Source organism: Jaculus jaculus, chromosome 7 (genome assembly GCF_020740685.1).
Source record: "Jaculus jaculus isolate mJacJac1 chromosome 7, mJacJac1.mat.Y.cur, whole genome shotgun sequence".
Taxonomy (NCBI): Eukaryota; Metazoa; Chordata; class Mammalia; order Rodentia; family Dipodidae; genus Jaculus; species Jaculus jaculus.
In genome coordinates, this window is record NC_059108.1 from 22,539,633 (window position 1) to 22,560,896 (window position 21,264).

Sequence of the window (21,264 nt, forward strand, 5' to 3'; positions counted from 1 at the left end):
CAGCTCTACAGAAAATACCTGAAGGGATCCTTCAGTCTGAAAAGAAGGAGAAGCATATACATGAGGCCACAGGACACAATTAATCATGCTGGAACAATAGTTAATGCAAGAGAGTAACAGAAAACCAGCAAGCACTACAAACTCAAGAAGAATGACAGGGATAAACACACACCTTTCAATAATAACTTAATGTCAATAGTTTCAATGCCCCAACCAAATGACACAGACTTAAGACTGGATTAAAAAGTAGGATCCTGGGCTGGAGAGATGGCTTAGCGGTTAAGCGCTTGCCTGTGAAGCCTAAGGACCCCGGTTCGAGGCTCGGTTCCCCAGGTCCCACGTTAGCCAGATGCACAAGGGGGCGCACGCGTCTGGAGTTCGTTTGCAGAGGCTGGAAGCCCTGGTGTGCCCATTCTCTCTCTCTCCCTCTACCTGTCTTTCTCTCTGTGTCTGTCGCTCTCAAATAAAAAAAAAAAAAAGTAGGATCCTTCTGTTTGTTGCCTCTATGAAACTCACCTCTCCATTAAGGACAGGCACTACCTTTGGGTGAAAGGATGGAAAATGATATTTCAAGGAAAAGGGCCTATGAAACAAACAGGTGTTGCTATTCTAATATCTGATAGGATAGATTTCAAACAATATTAGTTAGAAGATAAGATAAGAAAGATAACTTTAGCCAGTTGTGGAGGCACATGCCTTTCATCCCAGTACTCAGGAGGCAGAGGTAGGAGGATCACCATGAGTTCGAGGCCATCCTGAGACTACATAATGAATTCCAGGTCAGCCTGGACTATAGCAAGGCACTACCTTGAAAAAACAAAAGCAAGAAAAGAAAGGTAACTTTATACGGATTAAGGGAGCAATCCAACAAAAGGACATTATAACTATAAGCATATATACCCCAAACATGGGTGCAATTTCATTAAACAAACACTACTACTTGTAAAGTCACAGATAACCCCAAGCACAAAAGTGGTGGGTAACATGTCATCCAGCCCAAACAAAGCAAAACAAAACAAACAAACAAACAAACAAAAAAACAGGGAAGCATCTGGATCAAATGGCATCACAGACCAAATGGACCTAACTGACAACTATGGAACATTCCATCCACATACTACACAACACACTTTTTTTTCCAGCAGCACGTGGAACTTTCTGTAAACAAGACACAAAACAAATCTTAACAAATACGGAAAAATTGAAGTAATTCTTTGTATTCTGGTCACGGTGGGATTAAACTACAAATCAACAGCAAGAACATCTATAGAACACGTGCAAACTCATGCAGACTAAACAACATGCTACTGACTGATGGTTAGAGGCTGCACGCCATCTTGGATGAGACTGGTATAAGTTCTAGTCTTGCCAGGGCAGCCAAAGTGGCATCCATGTTTCTGTGGGCCAGTCCCTAGGTGACTACCTATGACTAGAGCTACCTTGCTCCTAATCCATGTCACTTACAGAACAGAAGCAGGAAGACAATTGTAAGTTTGAGGGCAATATTTTTAAGTTCCAAGATAGCTTAGGAGTTTAAAAATATATTTAATTTATTTAATTTATTTATTTATGAGAGAGAGAGAGAGAGAATGGACACACCATGGCCTCTAACCACTGCAAAGGAACTCCGGATGCATGCACCATCTTGCACATCTGGCTTTATGTGGGTGCTGGGGAATTGAATCTGGGTCCTTAGGCTTTGTAGGCAAGTGTCTTAACTGACAAACCATCTCTATAGCCTCTAGCTAGGACTTTTGAGACTACCTCTCAAACAACAAAAAACAAAACAAAACAAAACAAACAAACAAAAAAACCCACCTTTACAGTTTTGCTCATGGTCTTTAGCTTATAAGAACAATTTAAGTTTAGGGCTTCCCCAGTCCTCATGCTTTCCTCAATCTTCTTGGGACCCCTGGATGGATAGAGAGACCTGTGCATCTGGTTTATGTGGGTACTGGGAAATTGAACCTGGGTCCTTAGGCTTTGCAGGCAAGTGCCTTAACCATTAAGCCATCACTCCTGCCCCTGCATTTTCATTTATATACTTAAAGTATATATTTTGGAAAAAAAATTCCCTTTTCTTTTTAATTTTTCAGATCAAAATGGTAGAAACTCCTAAACTTGCTGCAGTTTGTAGGCATTATGACTATTATCATGCTCAACTTGACTTGCTGAGGAAGAGAGCCCATGAACCAAACTATGTTCCTCAAAAACATTCTGGAATTGAGAACTATGATCAAGAAGAAAGGCACAGCCTGTCACCTACTCCATGGTAATGTGTTAGTCTAATTTAAGCTTTGATCCCTGTTGTGAGGGATTGAACCTAGTACCTTGCGCATGCTTAGCAAGCACTCTACCACTAAGTTACATCATGAGCTGATGGGCTCTGGCCTTCTGAAAATATCTATATTTCTGTTTGTTTGTTTGTTTTGAGATAGGGTCTTGCTACAATGCAAAGGTATATCATTTTTTTCCCCAAAGGTATATCTTTTAAAAAAATTTAAAAAATATATTATTTATTTATTTATTTATTATTTGACAGAGAGAGAGGGAGAGAGAGAGAGAGAGAATGGGCATGCCAGAGCCTCCAGCCACTGCAAACAAACTCCAGACGTATGCGCCCCTTGTGCATCTGGTTAACATGGGTCCTGGGGAATCAAACCTGGGTCCTTTGGCTTTGCAGGGCAAACACCTTAACCGCTAAGCCATCCTTCCAGCTCTCAAAGGTATATCTTGAACTCCTGGCTCAAATGATCTTCCTGTCTCATTTATCAACATTCTTCATTCTGAAATCTTCCCAACTCCTCTTAAAACAAATAATCCAGGAAGAACTCTCAAAATCTTTACTTTAGATATTAAATTTACATTTCCTTTTGCCCTTTCTCATCTCAAGTTTGAGGTAGCTTGTCTTCTTATTTATGGAGCCATTCAACCCTAGGTAAGATTCCTATTCTGGAATTTTTGTTCCTTTGTGGTGCTGGGGACCAAATCTGGGGTCTCGAATATACTACAGAAGATAGGTATAGCCAGGCATCGTGGCACAGGTCTGTAATTTCTACTCCTGTGAGGCTGAGGCAGAAAGATCCTGAATTTGAGGCCAGCCTGGGCTACCTAGGTATCCTATCTCACCAAACAGAGGTAGGTAGGGAGGAAAGGACAGGACATAGGCATAAACTTGACCGTGGTTTGGCTTGTCTTGACTAGCACTGTGTTGGAAAATATGTTTAACATTTTATTTTATTTTATTCTTTTTGGTTTATAGGGGTAGAGTTTCACTGTAGCCCAGGCTGACCTGAATCTCATTACGTAGTCTCAGGGTGGCCTCCAAACTCACAGCGATCCTCTGACCTCTGCCTCCCGAGTGCTGGGGTTAAAGGTGTGTGCCACCATGCCCGGCATACATTTAACATTTTGAGCAGCATCTGAAACACCATTTCTTATTCACTAAGTATTTCTATGTGAGCATGAGAAGGGCCAGATACTATCTGGCTTTCCAGAGCTCAGGCAGGGTATGGTACAAGAAGCAGGCAAGACATCATAGAAAGTCAGGAGGGAGGAATTGTGGTCAGCTTCCACACACACCTTGAGAAAAGCTGTGGCTTTGTTTTTCTCCCATCATGGTGTGGTAGTGTGGAATGACAGAACCTCGCCTTAAGAAAACTCACTGGATTAGGCTATCTTTCTGTTTAATCCTTGCTGGTCCCCTGTTGTGATTCTTTCTTTATTCTACTTTCCTCTTTTTTTTTTAATTTTTTTAAAATTTTGTTTGTTTATTTATTTATTTATTTGACAGCAACAGACACAGAGAGAGAAAGAGGCAGAGAGAGAGAGAGAGAGAGAATGGGCGCGCCAGGGCTTCCAGCCACTGCAAATGAACTCCAGACGCGTGCGCCCCCTTGTGCATCTGGCTGACATGGGTCCTGGGGAATTGAGCCTCGAACCAGGGTCCTTAGGCTTCACAGGCATGTGCTTAATCACTAAGCCATCTCTCCAGCCCTCTACTTTCCTCTTAATTCCAAAGATTTTCTTTCCTGATGTAAACATTCCATAAGTTTGAAGTTTTTGAACATGGAACTTGAAGCCATAGGTGAATTGTGAATCTCACTCATCAAATTCGTGTCAGAGACTAGTTACATTTTTCATTCAGGGTCTGGAGTGTAGCTGAGCAGTGAAGTGCATGCTTAGCCTGTGTGAGGCCCTGGTTTCAATTGCCAGCATCATGAAAAGAAGAAGGAGGAGGAGGAGGAGGAGGGGGGAGGGAAGAGGAGGAGAAAGAAGAATAAGAAGAAGAATAAGGAGAAGAAAAAGAGGGCTGAAGAGATGGCTCCAAGGACAAAGGCACTAACAGTGCAAAGCCTGACAGACTGGGTTCGATTCCCCAGGACCCACGAAAAGCTAGAAGCGCTGGGCCGTGGTGGCGTACGTCTTTAATCCCAGCGCATGGGAGGCAGAGGTAGGAGGATTGTTGTGAGTTTGAGGCCATCCTGAGACTACATAGTGAATTCCAGGTTAGACCAAGCTAAAATGAGACTCTACCTTGAAAAAAAAAGCCAGATGCACAAAGTGAGGCAGCACCTGGACTGTTTTTGCAGCAGCAGGAGGCCCTGGTGCACACATTTCTCTCTCTGTCTCTCTTCCTCACAAATAAATAAGAATATTTTCTTTTTGTTTTTCTTTTTCTAGAGAGAGATAAAAAAGCAGACAGAGAGAGACAGAGAATGGGTGTGCCAGGGCCTCTAGCCATTGCAAAGCATTTCAGATACATGAGCCCTCTGTGCATCTGGCTTATGTGGGTACTGTGGAATCAAACCTGGGTCCTTGGGCTTCACAGACAAATGCCTTAAATGCTTATCCATCTCTCCAGCCCAAATATATATATATTCAGAGAAGAAAAACAAAAAGACGACTGCTCATGCTGAGCATTCTTATTTCTTAAGGTCTGCTGAGTACGTTCAGAGGAAATTCGAAGCTCAACAGTATAAGCTGAAAGTGGAAAAGCAATTGGTGAGTAAAATTCAAATGTGGGAAGTAATCGGAAGTGTTGTAATTGTTGATTCATGCATGATCCTTAAGAAAATCAACAGTACCCATCCACCAGTCCTCAGTTTTCTGTTTATTTTATTTCATTTTTTTTTTTTGAGGCAAGCCCAACAGACTGGCTTTTTTTTTCTTAATGCAAGAGAATGAAAGAGACAGAGAGAGAGAGAGAGAGAATTGATGTGCCAGGGCCTTCAGTCACTGCAGTTGAATTCCAGATGCGTGTGCCCCCTTGTGCACATGAGCGACATTGCATGCTTGCATCACTGTGCGTCTAGCTTATGGGGAACCTGGAGAATAGAACATGAATCCTTCGGCTTCGCAAGCAAGCGCCTTAAACTGCTAAGCCATCTCTCCAGCCCAGCTTTTTATTTATTTATTTATTTTATTGTTTGATTGATTGATTTTCTCATTCTATACCTCTGGCTATACTTAAGTTCGCTATGTGTTGGTATCAAACTTAAACCAATTCTCCTGCCTCAGCCTGCCAAGTGCTGGAATTCCAGACTTGAGTCATCATGCTTAGCTAGTCTTCAGGTTTTTAACAGCTAAAGAAGAAAAATGGAAGCTGGACGTGGTGGCGCATGCCTTTAATCCCAGCACGGGGAGGCAGAGGTAGGAGAATCACTGTGAGTTTGAGGCCAGCCCAAGACTACACAGTGAATTCCAGGTCAACCTGGGCCAGAATGAGACCCAATATTGAAAAAGAAGAAGGAGGAGGAGGAGGAGAAAAATGGGAATCGATTTGAACTGCAGAATATGAAGGAAGCCTATTTCATCCTGGCTCTGTCATTTGTGTGACCTTGGACAGTCTATGCACCTCTGTGAGACCCAGTTTTCTTTTCTATAAATAATTACGGAGAGGATGAGCTTCAAGGTCCCTTCCCATACTGCAGTACTTTGATTCTATTTCATTAATTATTTTATCCTTTTCTTTTTTCTCAAGGTAGGGTCTCGCTCTAGCTCAGGCTGGCTTGGAATTCACTCTGTAGTCTCAGGGTGGCTTTGAACTCACAGCAATCCTCCTACCTCTGCCTCCCAAGTGCTGGGATTAAAGGTGCGCGCCACCACGCCAAGCTTATTTATCTTATTTTTAAGGATGCTTTTATACCTGTTTGACTATTGTGCCTTATTCATATTGAAAGTAACCTTTACCCTGAAGAACTGCATGAGGGGCTGAAAGAGGCTAGGCACATCTCATTTGCACCACTTAAAAAAATAAATTTCTTTATTTATTTGAGACAGCAAGAGAGGGAAAGAGGCAGACACACACACACACACACACACACACACACACACACACACAGAGAGAGAGAGAGAGAGAGAGAGAGAGAGAGAGAGAGAGAGAGAGAGAGAGAATGAGAATAGGTGCACCAGGGCCTCCAGACGCATGCACCATTTTGTGCACCCGGCTTACGGTGAGTTCTGGGGAATCGAACAAGGTCCTTTGGCTTTTCAGGGAAACAACTTAGCCACTAAGCCATCTCTCCCTCCCCTGCATCGCTTTTTAAAATTGTTTGTTCCCTTGTTTGTTGTAGCCCAGACTAGTCTTGAACTCATACAAATCCTCCTGCCACAGCCTCCCAGGTGAACATGAGCCACCACTCCTGGTTTTTAACACTCTTATTTTGAATTGCTCAAAAGATGCAGTACTTGTTCCTTTACTTAGTCTCATACTCTGGGGTTGCTAAATCTTTTCAGAACTTTAATTTCGCAGCTATAGTTTACCAATTCAGTAAATGAATGTATGTGTCTGGAATGATAGGGTGAAATTACAGATGCTTATAAACAACATCAATGGTTGGGGCTTAAAATACTGTTTAATATTCAAAACATCAATGAAGAAAGTTTTATATTCGCTTAAAATTTTTTTCTCCATTTAGTGTGCTTTGATATAATACTTGTCTAGGGGGGAAAGTAACAGGTAAAACCAGATGTTTGTTTCCAAAACGCAAGTATGCCTTATAAATTATTGCGTTCTATTAAAAGGGGCTTCGGCCGTCTTCGGCTGAGCCACATCGCAACGGCAGAGAAGAGCTCAGAAGCCACGGAGAAGCGCCTATATCTCAAGAGCTTCAGTTCAGGAAAAACAAAACGAAGGACCAGGTTGAACACAGTCCAATCCCGCCACCCTTGGGCTGCTGGCGCTTCTTGTCTTTCCGCAGTCCGCCTGGGAGGGCGCTGTTGCACATGCCCGGGAGGCAAAGCGGGGCTCCGCGTGTCTTTGGGGGACAACAGTTAGGAATTTCACCTTCTCAGAGAGTGCAGCACAGCTAAGTGCAGCAGCATTTGGTAAAGTGACTGTCCATCACTAATTATGAGGCTATTTGTCTTAGTTTCTTAGGGCTATTGTACCAAAATATGACAGAATGGGTGGCTTCAGACAGCAGAAACTTATCATGTCTCAGTTCTGCGGCCTGGAAGTCCAAAATTTCCATGCCCCACCCCGGGAACCTGCAGAGGAATTCTTTTTGCTTCTAGCTTCTGGTGATTTCTTGGCATTCCTTGGTTTGCAGTTGCATAATTAATGTCTGCCTTGCTTTTGTCACAGGGTATTCACTCTGGGTAGTCACATGGCTATTACTTTTTTTAATTGAGAACTTCAATACATTAATATAGTATAGTTTGATCATAATCCCTTCCCATTACTCTCCCCTGCCCCTTCCTCATCCTACCCCTATTTCACTGAACCCTCCCTCCTTTTTCCAAGTAGTCTTTCCTCTGGTCTGTTGCATCATTCTTTTCGTCCTCCTTTGTCCCCTATGTCGATGGGCACAATATTAAGCAGATCTTGTGGCTGTAAGGACACCATGGCTATTTTCTTAAAAGGACATCATTCATATTAAATGAGGGGCCCATCCTACTCCAGCATGATATCGTTTTACCTAGTTATATTTCTTGTTCCCAAATAAGGTCACATTCTGAGTTCTGGGTGGTAAGACTTCAACATGTCTATCTATCATCTATCTATCTATCTATCTATCTATCTATCTATCTATCTATCTATCATCTATCTATCATTTGTCTATGAGGTTTGTGTTTCCCAGGCTGGTCTTGAACTCCTGAGCTCAAGTGATCCTCACACCTTGGCCTCCCACGTGACTAGGACTACAGGCATGCACCCCCAGCCCAACCCAGCTTCAACATATCCTTTGAGGGAGAAACAAGTAAACCCCATAATGAGATTATGTATAAAAGTGGGATGTGCACAGTGACTGCACATCATTAACCACCTGGAGTTATATACAAACAGAGGGAGGTCTTCATTCCAACCCAGTGTGCCCCTCATATGAAGAACCATGGCCAAACTGAAGCAATATATCATGCTTAGGCGCGGCAGGTTTCCAATTGCTTCTTTTTTGTGTTGCACGTTTCAGAACTTGTGGACCGTATCGAAACTGATTTTAGTGTGTTTGCAAGCAGAGATATTGGATCTGCCTTGTCTTTTAGGAATATTGGAAACAGCTAGCGGAAATCCGCCAACAGTACTACAACGACATGAAAGAAATTAAAAAGAAGATTGGGAGAGAGCTGGAGGTAAATTCACCCTCTAGAGGAAATATTAATCTATCAATTTAGAGGTGACTAAATGAGTAGATATTAAAAATAATGACCTTGTGTAGCTTAGTAGTAGAGTTCATTCTTAGCATGCCCAAGGCCCTGAGCTCAAATCCTGCACATACACACACACACACACACACACACACACACACACACACACACACGGTCTCTTTACAGGAAAGAGAATAAAGTTTTTTATCATAGAGATAGTCATGCAGGTTTCTTTTGTAATGGCAAAACTGTCAGACCTAATAGAAGCTGAACTTTATCATCCTTTACCAGGGACTACACAAGATGACAATGCGATCTGAGATTCTTGGTTAATGGCTATTTTTATAAATACTTGTTGATTGACTTCCTCATTGTTAATCAGTAAGTATTTACTGAGCAGCTACTTTGGGACAGACCTGGATTAGGTGCAGAAACCCCAAAATGCCCATAAGGAAGGTAAAAAGACTAGCATTTACTGACGTAGTCTGTGGGCAGGGGGAAGCTCTGTCATGTCAGCATGACATTTCCTTTCTGTGAGGGTATTTGAATTCGTTAATATTTTTTAAGTTAGCCTACAAAATAATGGGTTTCAGTATGACATTGTCATAATATGTATCACTGCTCTTTTCTCAGATTCAACTTCCTTATCAACTTCTGTTCTTCCTTTCTTCCTGTGGGACTCCTCCTCTAGATAGTCCTCCTTCCACTATTTAAATCTAGATTTCATATGTGAGAAATAAAACGTGGCATTTATCTTTCTTCCCTTGCCAGTCGCACTTCAATTATTAACAAAACACACACACCACCCTGAGACTACATAGTAAATTCCAGGTCAGCCTGGGCCAGAGCAAGACCATACCTCAAAAGCAAGCAAGCAAACAAACAAACAAACAAAAACAAAAAAGAAAAATACACACAATAGTGGTCTTATTAAGATTGAATCACTCACAGATGTCTTAGCTGTCTTAGGCTTAGTTCTGTAAGTACACACTGATGTTCACATTTCTCAGAACATATCCTTGTGAATAAGTGCTTCAAGACTGTGTAAGGCAAAGTCTGAACGCAACTGAGAGAATTCTTGAAACTCCGTAGAGGTGCCACATTGGAAATTCATCCTTCTGTCTCTCAGGAAAGCTTCTGGAATTGCAGCCCCTTCAGTAGATAAACTAACTAGCTTGGGTGTAACCTGATGTGTAAAAAAAAAAAAAAAAAAAAAAACATACCGGCATTGCAATACCAGAGACACTGACAGCACTCTGGAAAGCTCCTCCTCTGAGGCCTGCAGGCTCCATGCGGCTCCCTGGGATCTCCCTTGGATGTGTGTTCATTGAGTAGGCCTGCCATTCTGCTGAAATAAATCCCTCTATGCCCCATAAGAGAGCTAAGCAATTCACCCAGTCATTCAGCTGTTACAAGGCAGGCTAAGTATTCAATCTCCTGACTCTGAAACCTCGGTTCAATTCCCCAGGATCCATGTGAGCCAGATGCACAAGGTGGTGCATTGTGTCTGGAGTTCGTTTGCAGTGCCTGGAGGCCCTGGCGTGCCCATTCTCTGTGTGTGTGTGTGTGTGTGTGTGTGTGTGTGTGTGTGTGTGTGTCTGTCTGTCTGTCTGCCGCTCTCTCTCTCAAATAAATAAATACAAAACAAAAGACTGCCAGAGTTAAGCCACGTAGGAACACAGAAGCAATGGCGGAGTAGGACGAGGGTTTTCATGGAAGAAGGGGTTAGGAGTGGGGGCCAGGGCCTGGGAGGAGAAATAAACTTTAGAAAGGTGAGATTAGGAAGACAGAGTCATGCAAGGGCATGGTTGAGTAAGGGGCCACCCTCCAGAGGGCTTGGTTCATGCTAAGGTGGCCTGGACCACCCTCAGCCCACCATGGAAGTCTGGTCTACAATGGGAAACCCAAGTCCGAGAGAGCTGGGTAGCAGACCTTCCTCCCTCCTTTCCTTTCTTCTTTCCTTCTCTTTCTCTTTTATTTTTGGCTCCGGAGTTCAAACTCAGAATCTTGTACCTGTTGGGCAGAGGCTGGGTGATAGGCATTTCTAGAAGGACTATGAAAGAAGTATGTGTTGAATACAGAGCCAAAGAGGCCTAAGGAGAGCATTTGACTGTCTCAGTGGTAGATCTCTTGCCTGAGATGCATGAGGCTCAAGAGTTGATCTCCAGCACAAAGACAGAAAGGAAAAAAAAAAAAAAAGTGAAAAGGGGGCGGTCTCCCTGCGGCCACTACCACTGACCTGCTCTGCCAGCCGAGGGCACATGCCACCTTACCAGCCCTTCACACCCTGGCCGAGGGACAGAAAGCAGCCTCTAGAACTCCTACGGAACCAATCTCAGTGCTGCTGTATATAATTTGTGTTAAAAGGAGAATGCAAACCTCAGTCAGAAAACCTATCTGGTGAAGAGGAGTGACCTGCCCAGCCACGCAGAGGGAGCTGAGCAAGAAGCTCCTGCCCAGGTAGGGATGGGGGTGCAAGGGTGCGCTCCCCCAGGGAGGGTGCTGCCCCTGACCTCTCCCTCCCATGCTGCTCAGTGATGTGAGGCCTTTAACCAAGCTCAGACACTCTCATCAATTCCTCCGGTTTCTCCCTGCCTCTCCTCCCACTTGGTCTCTGGACAGACAGCCCCCAGTGCACTTCCAGTCACGCTGATGAGCTTGCTTTGTCTAGAGGAGTCTGCAGCATTCCAAGTGGTATTATCCTGCGCATGCTCGCTTTGATCTGACTTCTTTCATATTTAATAAGCTTAACGCTAGGGCGCTTGGTGTGTGGCTTGCATTAGCAGTTCATCACCCCTTGTTACAACTGTATCCCACTGGATACACGTATCAACATTTGTCCATTCACTACGAAGGGATATTTGGCTAGGGTCCAGCTTCTGGCTATGCCAAGACATTCATGGACAAGTCTTTTATTTTCTTTTGAGACAGGGTCTCCTGCTGAACCTAGAGCGCACCAATTTGGCTATACCAGCCAGTCAGTCAGTTCTAGAGATCCTTCTCCTCCACCTCCCCAACACTGGGATTACAGGCATGTGCCACCATGCTAGCCAGTTTTGCATGGGCACTGGGGATATGAACTCAGGTCCTTAGGCTTGTGTGGCAAACGCTTTACCCATTGAGCCATCTCCCCAAACCTTCTCTTAAGGGAAGGATTCTTAGTTAAAATTACATTGTAGTGTAGGTCAGTGGTGAAGCTCTTGCCTAACATGCACAAGACCCTGAATTTTACTCCCAGCACTGCAAGACAATCACATTCTTGAATTGGGCTGGGTTAGACTGAGATGCGCTGCAGTGAAGGATACTTTGTCACGTCATTATAGAATTCATGAGCTGGGGAGATGGCTGAGCAGTGCCCACTAAAGCTGGGCACAAAGTGGTGCATACATCTTAATCCCAATGTACCTACAGTAATGAGAAGCCTATGAAAAAATGATGAGAGAAAGTAGGAAACAAGTAACACTCTGAGGTTATCCTCTGACACACTTAAACACACACACACACATCATACACATATGTAATACACACACATATACACAGATAATTTTTTTTTTTAAATTTTTTTTGTTCATTTATTTATTTATTTATTTGAGAGCAACAGACACAGAGAGAAAGACAGATAGAGGGGGAGAGAGAGAGAATGGGCGCGCCAGGGCTTCCAGCCTCTGCAAACGAACTCCAGACGCGTGCGCCCCCTTGTGCATCTGGCTAACGTGGGACCTGGGGTACCGAGCCTCGAACCGGGGTCCTTAGGCTTCACAGGCAAGCGCTTAACCGCTAAGCCATCTCTCCAGCCCCACAGATAATTTTTTTAATTACTCCTTAAAATGCCAGTGTTAGATGTGTGAGTATTGGAGACTGGAGAGATGGCTCAGCAGTTAAAGGCCCTCACTTGCAAAGCTTGGCAGCTGGGGTTCAGTTCCCCAACAGCCACCTGAAAGCAGGCACGGATAAGAAAGCCAGATGCATGAAATGGTACATGCATCTGGAGTTCTCTCTCTCTCTGTGTGTGTCTCTTTCTGCTTGCAAATAAATTTAAAAAGACTTTAAAAAGCGTGAATACTTTAAGTTGATGGACACTGTGCCTAACTTTTTAGTGAGTTATTATCAACTTTTCTTTGGGAAAGGATGTTTTCTTAAGTTAATCATCAGATTCAATGTAAAAAATCAAATCATAGAAACATACAACACTGTAAATTCAGAAATGCTAAAAATATAATTGATCAATGGTAAGTGACAGAATTGTACTTTCAGGACATTGAAAGAAACCTGAAACAAACTAAACTTCAGAACACCAAAGAAAGCAAAGTTCCTGAACAGAAACTTGAAAGTAAGGTAAAAAGCCTTTTTATCTTCTGGTTGCATATTAAATAGCTGATTGGAGGGCTGGAGGGATGGCTTAGCGGTTAAGGTTTTTGCCTGAAAAACCCAAAGGACTCAGGTTCGATTCCCCAGGACCCACGTTAGCCGGATACACAAGAGGGTGCATGTGTCTGGAGCTCATTTGCAGTGGCTGGAGGCTCTGGCGCACCCCTTTTCTCTCTCTATGTCAAATAAATAAATAAATAAATGTAAAAAAATTTTTAAAAAAAGCTGATTGGAGCTGGCTATGGTGGCTCACACCTTAAGCACTACAGAGGCTAAAATAGAAGAAACACTGTGAGTTCAAGGCCATCCTGGGTTACAGAATGAGTTCCAGATCAGCCTGGCTAGAGTGAGACCCTGCCTCAAAAAGAGAGCTGGGGCTGGAGAGATGGTTTAGCGGTTAAGTGCTTGCCTGTGAAGCCTAAGGACCCTGGTTCAAGGCTCAATTCCTCAGTAACCATGTAAGCCAGCTGCACAAGGTGGCACATGCATCTGGAGTTCATTTGTAGTGGCTGGAAGCCCTGGTGCGCCCATTCATCCTCTGTCTCTCTGCCTGTTTCTCTCTCTCTCTCTGTCGCTCTCAAATAAATAAATAAAAATAAGCAAAGAGAGAGAGAGCACTGATTGGAGATTCACATCTTGTAGGTTGCCTGTGTGATTTCCCTATACTAACTTATGGAATACCTTTGTGTGGTGTTACACTAATGATTTTAGGTAGCGGTAGTGGCAACATAAAAACTGGCTTAACTTTAAGGCTTTTATTTAACTGCTTAATTAAGATCTTTTTTCTTGCTTTCTTCTAGAGAGGGGTAAAGTTTGAAATTAGTTTAGAGAATTGTGTTTCTGAAGAAGGCACCCTCCAAAAGAAAGAGGTATGTTGTTAATTATAAATGGCCATTACTAGGAATGAGAAAACAAGCATGTTTTGAGTTGCACAAAATTGCTCCACCCTGTAAGGAGAATTTTACTAAATATTCCTACAAGAGTATCTTGTGTTCAAGCAGGGCATGGTGGTGCACACCTTTAATCCCAACGCTCGGGAGGTAGAGGGTAGGAGGCCACCGAGACTCCATAGTGAATTCCAGGTCAGCCTGGGATAGATTGAGACCCTACCTGGAAAATAACAAAAACAAACAGAAAGGAAATTGAGGGGCTTTGAAAATGGCTCTGTGGTAACAAGCACCTGCTTATAAAGCCTGATAACCCCAGTTCAATTTCCAAGCCACCCATGTAAGCTAGATGCAGAGAGTGGTATAAGCGTCTGGTGTTTGTTTACAGCAGGAAGAGGTCCTGGTGCACGCGCGCGCACACACACACACACACACACACACACACACACACTTACGTGTTCAAATAAATTATGAATTAAAAAAGTTAAATAATTGACATTATTTCCATCGATGGGTGATTCCATTTTACTTTCTTTCATAAGAGAGTGATTTTCCTAATAATATTAAATTTTTAAAAGATATTTTTTTAAAAGAGGCATATATATATATATGTACATATATGCATGTATAGATAGATAGATAGATAGATAGATAGATAGATAGATAGATAGATAATGGGAATGCCAGGGCCTCTAGCCACTGCAAACAAACTCCTGACACATGTGCCACTTTGTGCATCCAGCTTTATGTGGGTACTGGAGAATCAAACCTGAATCCTTTGGCTTTGCCAACAAGTACCTTAACCACTAAGCTGTCTCTCCAGCCCTAATATTAACTGTTTTGTGTGTGTGTGTATTGTAGGGAGAGAGAGAGAATTGGTATACTAGGCCTCAGCCACTACAATCAAACTCCAGATGCTTGTCACCTAGTAGGCATGTGTGACCGTGCATGTGTCTTACCCTGGTGCATCTGGCTTATGTGGGATTTGGAGAGTCGAACATGGGTCCTTAGGCTTCACAGGCAAGCACCTTAACCACTAAGCCATCGCTCCAGACCAATATTAGCTTTTTATTATTGTCAAATGTAAAAAGACATGATCCATAACAACTAACATGGCGGCCAAACAAATATTAAGCAAGTAACATGAAACTCTGCATTTATTTTGGGTCTTAATTGGTGAGTAATAACCTTACAAGTCTTTGGATAAATCTCCATTGTGCATCTGGGCTCTCCTTGCTGCAGCAGTATGTTGATATGTACAGATTTCATCTTATCAGTAACTTCCAATACCTTTTAAATCTTGACCTTGATCAGAACTTATGACAGGTATCCATTTTTTTCCATTTGATCTCCTCTGAGTTCATCTTTTAGATCACTAAAAGTTAAGCATAAAAAATAGTTAAGCATGATAATCATACCGGATACCCGATTTTTCTTCGTGGTGCTTGATTGGCATGCAAGGCAGGTGTTCTGCCGCTGAGCTACGCCGCCATCCCTTTCATGTTCTCTGTTGTTCTAACGCTTTTAGAGCTGAGGACACAGGCGCGTGGTAGAGCATGTTAGCACGCACAACGACGAGGATTCAACCCCTAGTATTCTAAGTCCCCAATTTTATATATCATTCATATTTTCACAAGTATTTTGCTACATAACAACTTTATTAGCATGGTGATAGTGTTCACCTCTTCTCAGCCACTTGGCCTGTGATGTGTGTTCTGAGCAGAGCGGACTAGAGAAGAGTACATTCCAGGGCTTCGTGACATGAAGTGCCGAAGTTGGCCTGCTGGTATGAGAGAATCCATTCCAAACAGCTCTACCTGCCAGGGTTTTCTTAGTCTATGCACTGATATGCCTGAAACCAAGGCAGTCATTTTAACGTTGATGGTAGAGTCTTAGGATCAGTCAAGCAGGTTGAAAAGTTGGATGTTCTGGGGAGGCTGAAGTGGGATGGCCACTTGATCCCAGACATGAGCAACATGGTGAGACACCAGCTTCAAAAGAAAAAGATTATGTTGTATTCTGAAAGCAGTCATGGATGGGAAAACCTTGAGCATTCTGTAAGATGGAACTAATATAGAATAATGTTGAAGGCAGAAAGTCTGGATAAAGTTGATTTGCCCTGTGATCAGTGCTGATCACCACTGACAAGAAGAAACATTGCTGTTTCTTACTCAGAATAGTTCTATAGGCTGGAGAGATGGCTCGGCAGTTAAGGCACTGGCCTGCAAAGCCTAGTGACCTGGGGTTCAGTACCATGTAAAGCCAGATGCACATAGTGGTGAATGCATCTGGAGTCTGGCTACAGTGGCTGGAGGTCCTGGGTCATTCTTTCTGTCTCTCTCTCTCCTCTCTCTCTCTTCCAAATAAATTTTTAAAAATTCAAAAAAGGGCTGGAGAGATGGCTTAGCGGTTAAGCGCTTGCCTGTGAAGCCTAAGGACCCCGGTTCGAGGCTCGGTTCCCCAGGTCCCACATAGCCAGATGCACAAGGGGGCGCACGCGTCTGGAGTTCGTTTGCAGAGGCTGGAAGCCCTGGCGGGCCCATTCTCTCTCTCTCCCTCTATCTGTCTTTCTCTCTGTGTCTGTCGCTCTCAAATTAAAAAAAAAAAAAATTCAAAAAATAGTTCTATTTTTGGGGGCTGGAGAGATGACTTAGTGGTTAAGGCACTTGCCTGCAAAGCCAAAGGACTCTGGTTCAATTCCACGTAAGCCAGATTCACAAGGTGGTGCATGCATCTGAAGTTTCTTTGTAGCAGCTGGAGGCCCTGGTGCACCCATTCTCTCTATCTATATGTTTATTTCTCTCTCATGAATAAAAATAAAACATTTAAAAAATAGTTCTACTTTTAAAACTGTGTGAATCTATTTAACAAGTATACATTGAATACTCACCATGCATCTTGCTAATTAGTATTACTTGAGAACACAGGGGGGGAAATGTAATCCTCCTCCCAAAAGGACTTATTTCTCTCATTGTGGAATTGCTCTAGGCAATGGATACACTAAATGATACCTTGAGCTTTGAAGATGGCATGAAGGTCAATGAACCCAGGTGTATGAAGGAGTGTGAAAATTACACAGACAAAGCCTTTGAGGAGCTGTGTGGCCCAGAAGCAGGTGTGTGTTGCTGGGAATCCACCTCAAGCTCTCTCCACTAGGTTTTGCATCCAGCAGCCCTCCTTCCTGTGCTCATGTGGGACAGTTCTCCTACTCCCTCTGGGGATTCAGCTGCTCCCAATGGCCTCATACCTACGATATTTCTCATTGCCTACTGGACAGCTTGCCAGACAGATGTGTGGGACAAACATCTCAAACTCAGTATGTGTAAAATCAAGCTGTACCTCCCTCCCTTCCAGTGCCCCTTGATTTAGGTCAACAGCATGACCAGGGTGATGGCACCTGTTGCACACCCAGGGCAACTGCTCCTTGGAATAATTCTGGTCTCTTCTTCCTCATGCATGTCCTCTATTGCTAGTTTAGGGTTCTGTGCGGCGTGATGTCATAGGAACCCAAAAAATGCCCGGATTCTGGAGCCAATGGGAACTTGAATCCTAGCCGTCATTGTGCCGGCTGATCATGGGAGTTTTCTTTCACAAGTTACTTCCATGCTCTTCAGGTTCTTTTCCTTGTAGAGATGTGGGATAATAGTAGCAGTAATAGCTACATAGGGTTGTTACACAGACAGAGCTGAGGTATGACATAAAGGTGCCTACTACGTGATAGGAGCTGAATAAATACAATTCCCTTAGTTAGCTTTCTGCCTTTCCCTCATTTCATTGCTTTATTTATTTATTTATTTTTGTTTTTTCCAGGTAGGGTCTCACTCTAGCCCAGGCTGACCTAGTAGTTTCAGGGTGGCCTCAAACTCATGGGGAATCCTCCTATCTCTGCCTTCCAAGTGTTAGAATTAAAGGTATGCACCACCACACCAGACTTCCAACTCTGTTTTTATTTTATTTTTTAAATAAGCAAATTTGTTTGAAGACTTTCTTATTATTTATTTATTTGGGAGAGAGAAAGAAGCAGAGAGAGAGGGGCAGATGGAGAGAGAATGGGAGCACCAAGGCCTCCATCCCCTGCAAACAAACTCCAAATGTAATGCGTCACCTTATGCATCTAGCTTATGTGGGTCCCGGGGAATTGAACCTGAGTCCTTTGGGTTTGCAGGCAAGTGCCTTAACAGCTAAGCCATCCCTCCAGTCCCTGTTTTTATTTTAATAAGCTGGTAGGATGAAATCCATTCCACATAGCTTCACGCTTAACCCTGCATGGCCTGCTCCTGTGACAGCTCCATCTTTCATACCCAGAGCTTTCTCATTCCTTCTATCGCTTCTGAGATCCATGTAAGCTGCTGGAATACCCAGCTTCTCCCATAGCCATGCGAGCATCCATGCAGCTGGCTGAGCTCAGCTTCCCCTTCCTACAGTATCCTTTGTCGTATTTCCATCTGGACACATCTTAGCTCAGAGGGCGTCTCGCTGAGGAGTCCTTGTGTGGCCGGGGTAGAGCGTGCAAAGATGAAGGAATACTGCTCCCTGCTGACGTGTCAGGAGCAGAGGAGTCAGGGAAGCCTTCGTTCCCTCTGGGGCTGGGCACACCCTGGACTTGCTTTCCCCTGTGCAGGTGATGATCATTAATCAAAGCAACTGTATCGTTGTCTTGGTTGAGAACGATCCTGCTGGCTGGAGAGTTGTCCCAGCGGGAATGGGCAGGTGCAAGAGCCAGAGTGGGCACCAACCAGAAAGTAGCTGACACAGTTAGCTGAACACCGAAAATTGCTTTTCCTTTTAATCTGTATTCCTGTGATTATTGTTCAGGAAGAGGGATTTGTATTTTTCTTGTGAATTACATACTCGTGTCTGTCATCCATTTTTTAAAATTGTGTGTATGTGGGGAGGGGACATGCCATGATGCATGTGTGGAGGTTCAGAGAGCAAACTTCAGTGCTTGTTTTGAGGCAGGGTCTGTTTTTCACAGTTGCATACATCAGGCTACTGGCCCATGGGCTTCTGGGGATTCTCTTGTTTCCACCTCTCATCTCACTGTAGGAGAGCTGGAATTAAAAGCATATTTTAGTGCTGGAGAGATGGCTTAGCGGTTAAGCACTTGCCTGTGAAGCCTAAGGACCCTGGCTCGAGGCGCGATTCCCCAGGACCCATGTTAGCTAGATGCACAAGGGGGCGCATGCATCTGGAGTTTGTTTGCAGTAGCTGGAGGCCCTGGCGCGCCCATTCTCTGTCTCTGTCTCTCTCTCTCTCTCTCTATCTGCCTTTCTCGCTCTGTCTGTCGCTCTCAAATAAATAAATAAAAATAAACAAAAAAATTTTAAAGCATATTTTAGGAGCTGGAGAGATGGCTTAGCAGTTAAGGTACTTGTCTACAAAGCCTAAGGATCCAGGTTTGATTGCCCAGTACTGCAGGGTGTGGTGGCACACACCTTTAATCCTAGCACTCTTGGGAGGCAGAGGTAGGAGGATTGCCATGAATTGGTGGCAACCCTGAGAATACAAAGTGAATTCCAGATCAACCTGGGCTACAGCAACCCCTTACCCCCCCAAAACAAAATAAAACAAAATAAAAAAAAATGATTCCCCAGTACCCACATTCAATTCTCCAAGACCCACGGAAGCCAGATGTACAAGGTGGTGCATGTGTCTGGAGTTCCTTTGCAGTGGCTGGAGGTCCTGGTGCACTCATTATCTCTCTCTCCCTGCCTCTTTCTCCCATTCTCTCTCTCAAATAAATAAATAAAATATTTTTAAAAGAAAGGAAAAGATGAAAAACAAGGATGAAAGAAAAGAAGGACAGAAAGGAAAAGGAAGAAAGAAAGAGAAACACTCTAGCTCTTGCACTAAAATACATGAAGAAGAGAGTTTAGAAATCCACCCCGGTGTGTATCATAAATTAATGCATGTAAAAGCAGCACCACAAATAAGGCAATGGGAAAAATAAAGCATATTCAAATAAGTGATTCTGAAACAATTGGATAATTTGGAAATAAAAAAACGTGAAACCAGACCTCATATACTAGGAAACAACAAACCAAATTTTAAAATATGTAAAAGGTTACACATTTGAAAATGAAGTTAAGAGCCGGGCGTGGTGGCACACGTCTTTAATCCCAGCACAAGGGAGGAGGCAAAGGTAAGAGGATCGCCATGAGTTCGAGACCAACCTGATACTACAGAGTGAATTCCAGGTCAGCCTGGGCTAGAATGAGACCCTACCTTGAACCCCCCCCCCCAAAAAAAAGAAAAAAGAAAATGAAGTTAAATAAAATATAGCTTTTATGTCGGGGGGAGAGAAGAATTACTGGAAATACAAAGAAGTTGTGTGTGGCACCACACAGTTATAATCCTAACATTTAGGAGACCAGAGCAAAAGGATTAAGAGTTTAAGGCCAGTCTGGACTACATAGATCAGTCTCAAAAACAAAAGACAAGAAGTCAATAACTAGGTAATTTAAAATGTAGAAAAAAATCACAGAATAAATAGATTGGCAATAGGTACAGCATGAATAATGAAACGCTTAGATGGGCATGGCAGCGCGGGCCCTTCTCAGCATTCGTGAGGCTGAGATAGGAGAATTAGCCATTCTGAGCCTCACAATGAGATTCAGACTTAAAAATCCAAAAGGAGGGCTGGAGCCCAATGTGGTGGCTCCCAACACTCGGGAGGCAGAGGTAGGAGGATCACTGTGAGTTCAAGGCCATCCTGAGACTACATAGTGAGTTCCAGGTCAGCCTGAGCTAGAGCAAGACCCTACCTTGAAAAACAACAAGGGAGGGATGGAGAGATTGCTCAGTGGTTATGGTTCTTGCCTGCAAAAGCCTAACGACCCAGGTTCGATTCCCCAGTACCCACATAAATCCAGAAGCACAAGGTGGCAATGTGCAAATGAACTCCAGTTGTGTGTGCCACCTTGTGCGCATGTGCTACCTGTGTGCATGCGTCTCCTTGTGCATCTGGCTTACGTGGTTTCTGGGGAGTTGAACCTGGGTCTTTAGGCTTCGCAGGCAAGAGCCTTAAGTGCTAAGCCATTTCTCCAGCCCTAGTTCTCTGTTTCTCACATCCCAACTGATGGCGCCGTGACCATAAGAATTGTTTGGTGCCGTCCTTTACACGCTGGCTACTTTGGAGTGATGAGTTACTCTCTTATGTCCAGACTGTTCAATTCAGAATGCCGTGGCTGCAGAAAACAGGAGGCAGTGGGAAGCCAGAGCACCTCAGACTCTGCTACAAATGATGGCAGCTGCTGACGTCACCTCCACCTGCCCCACCGTGCCTGATGGTGAGTCTCTGGTCAGCTAGTGCCAGCTGACAGCCAGGGAGGACATGGGCCCCAAACAGCTATGTTGCCAGCACCTGTTGGGATAGTTTGCACTTCCCAGTACGATCTCTACAGATTCTGTAAACACCTTT

The 21,264-nt window shown here is 43.7% G+C and overlaps 1 protein-coding gene across 1 annotated transcript in view; it reads left to right on the forward strand.

Moving 5' to 3' along the window:
- The window catches only part of Nek5 (NIMA related kinase 5), a 68,968-nt gene that overhangs the window by 31,387 nt on the left and 16,317 nt on the right, over positions 1-21,264 (forward strand). Inside the window, exons 12-20 of the mRNA XM_045154834.1 lie at positions 2,097-2,272; positions 4,938-5,004; positions 7,027-7,143; positions 8,488-8,574; positions 10,957-11,049; positions 12,844-12,924; positions 13,758-13,826; positions 16,833-16,959; positions 21,008-21,133. Of these exons, the coding sequence (XP_045010769.1) occupies positions 2,097-2,272; positions 4,938-5,004; positions 7,027-7,143; positions 8,488-8,574; positions 10,957-11,049; positions 12,844-12,924; positions 13,758-13,826; positions 16,833-16,959; positions 21,008-21,133 (943 nt within the window). The remainder of the gene's footprint in view (positions 1-2,096; positions 2,273-4,937; positions 5,005-7,026; positions 7,144-8,487; positions 8,575-10,956; positions 11,050-12,843; positions 12,925-13,757; positions 13,827-16,832; positions 16,960-21,007; positions 21,134-21,264) is intronic.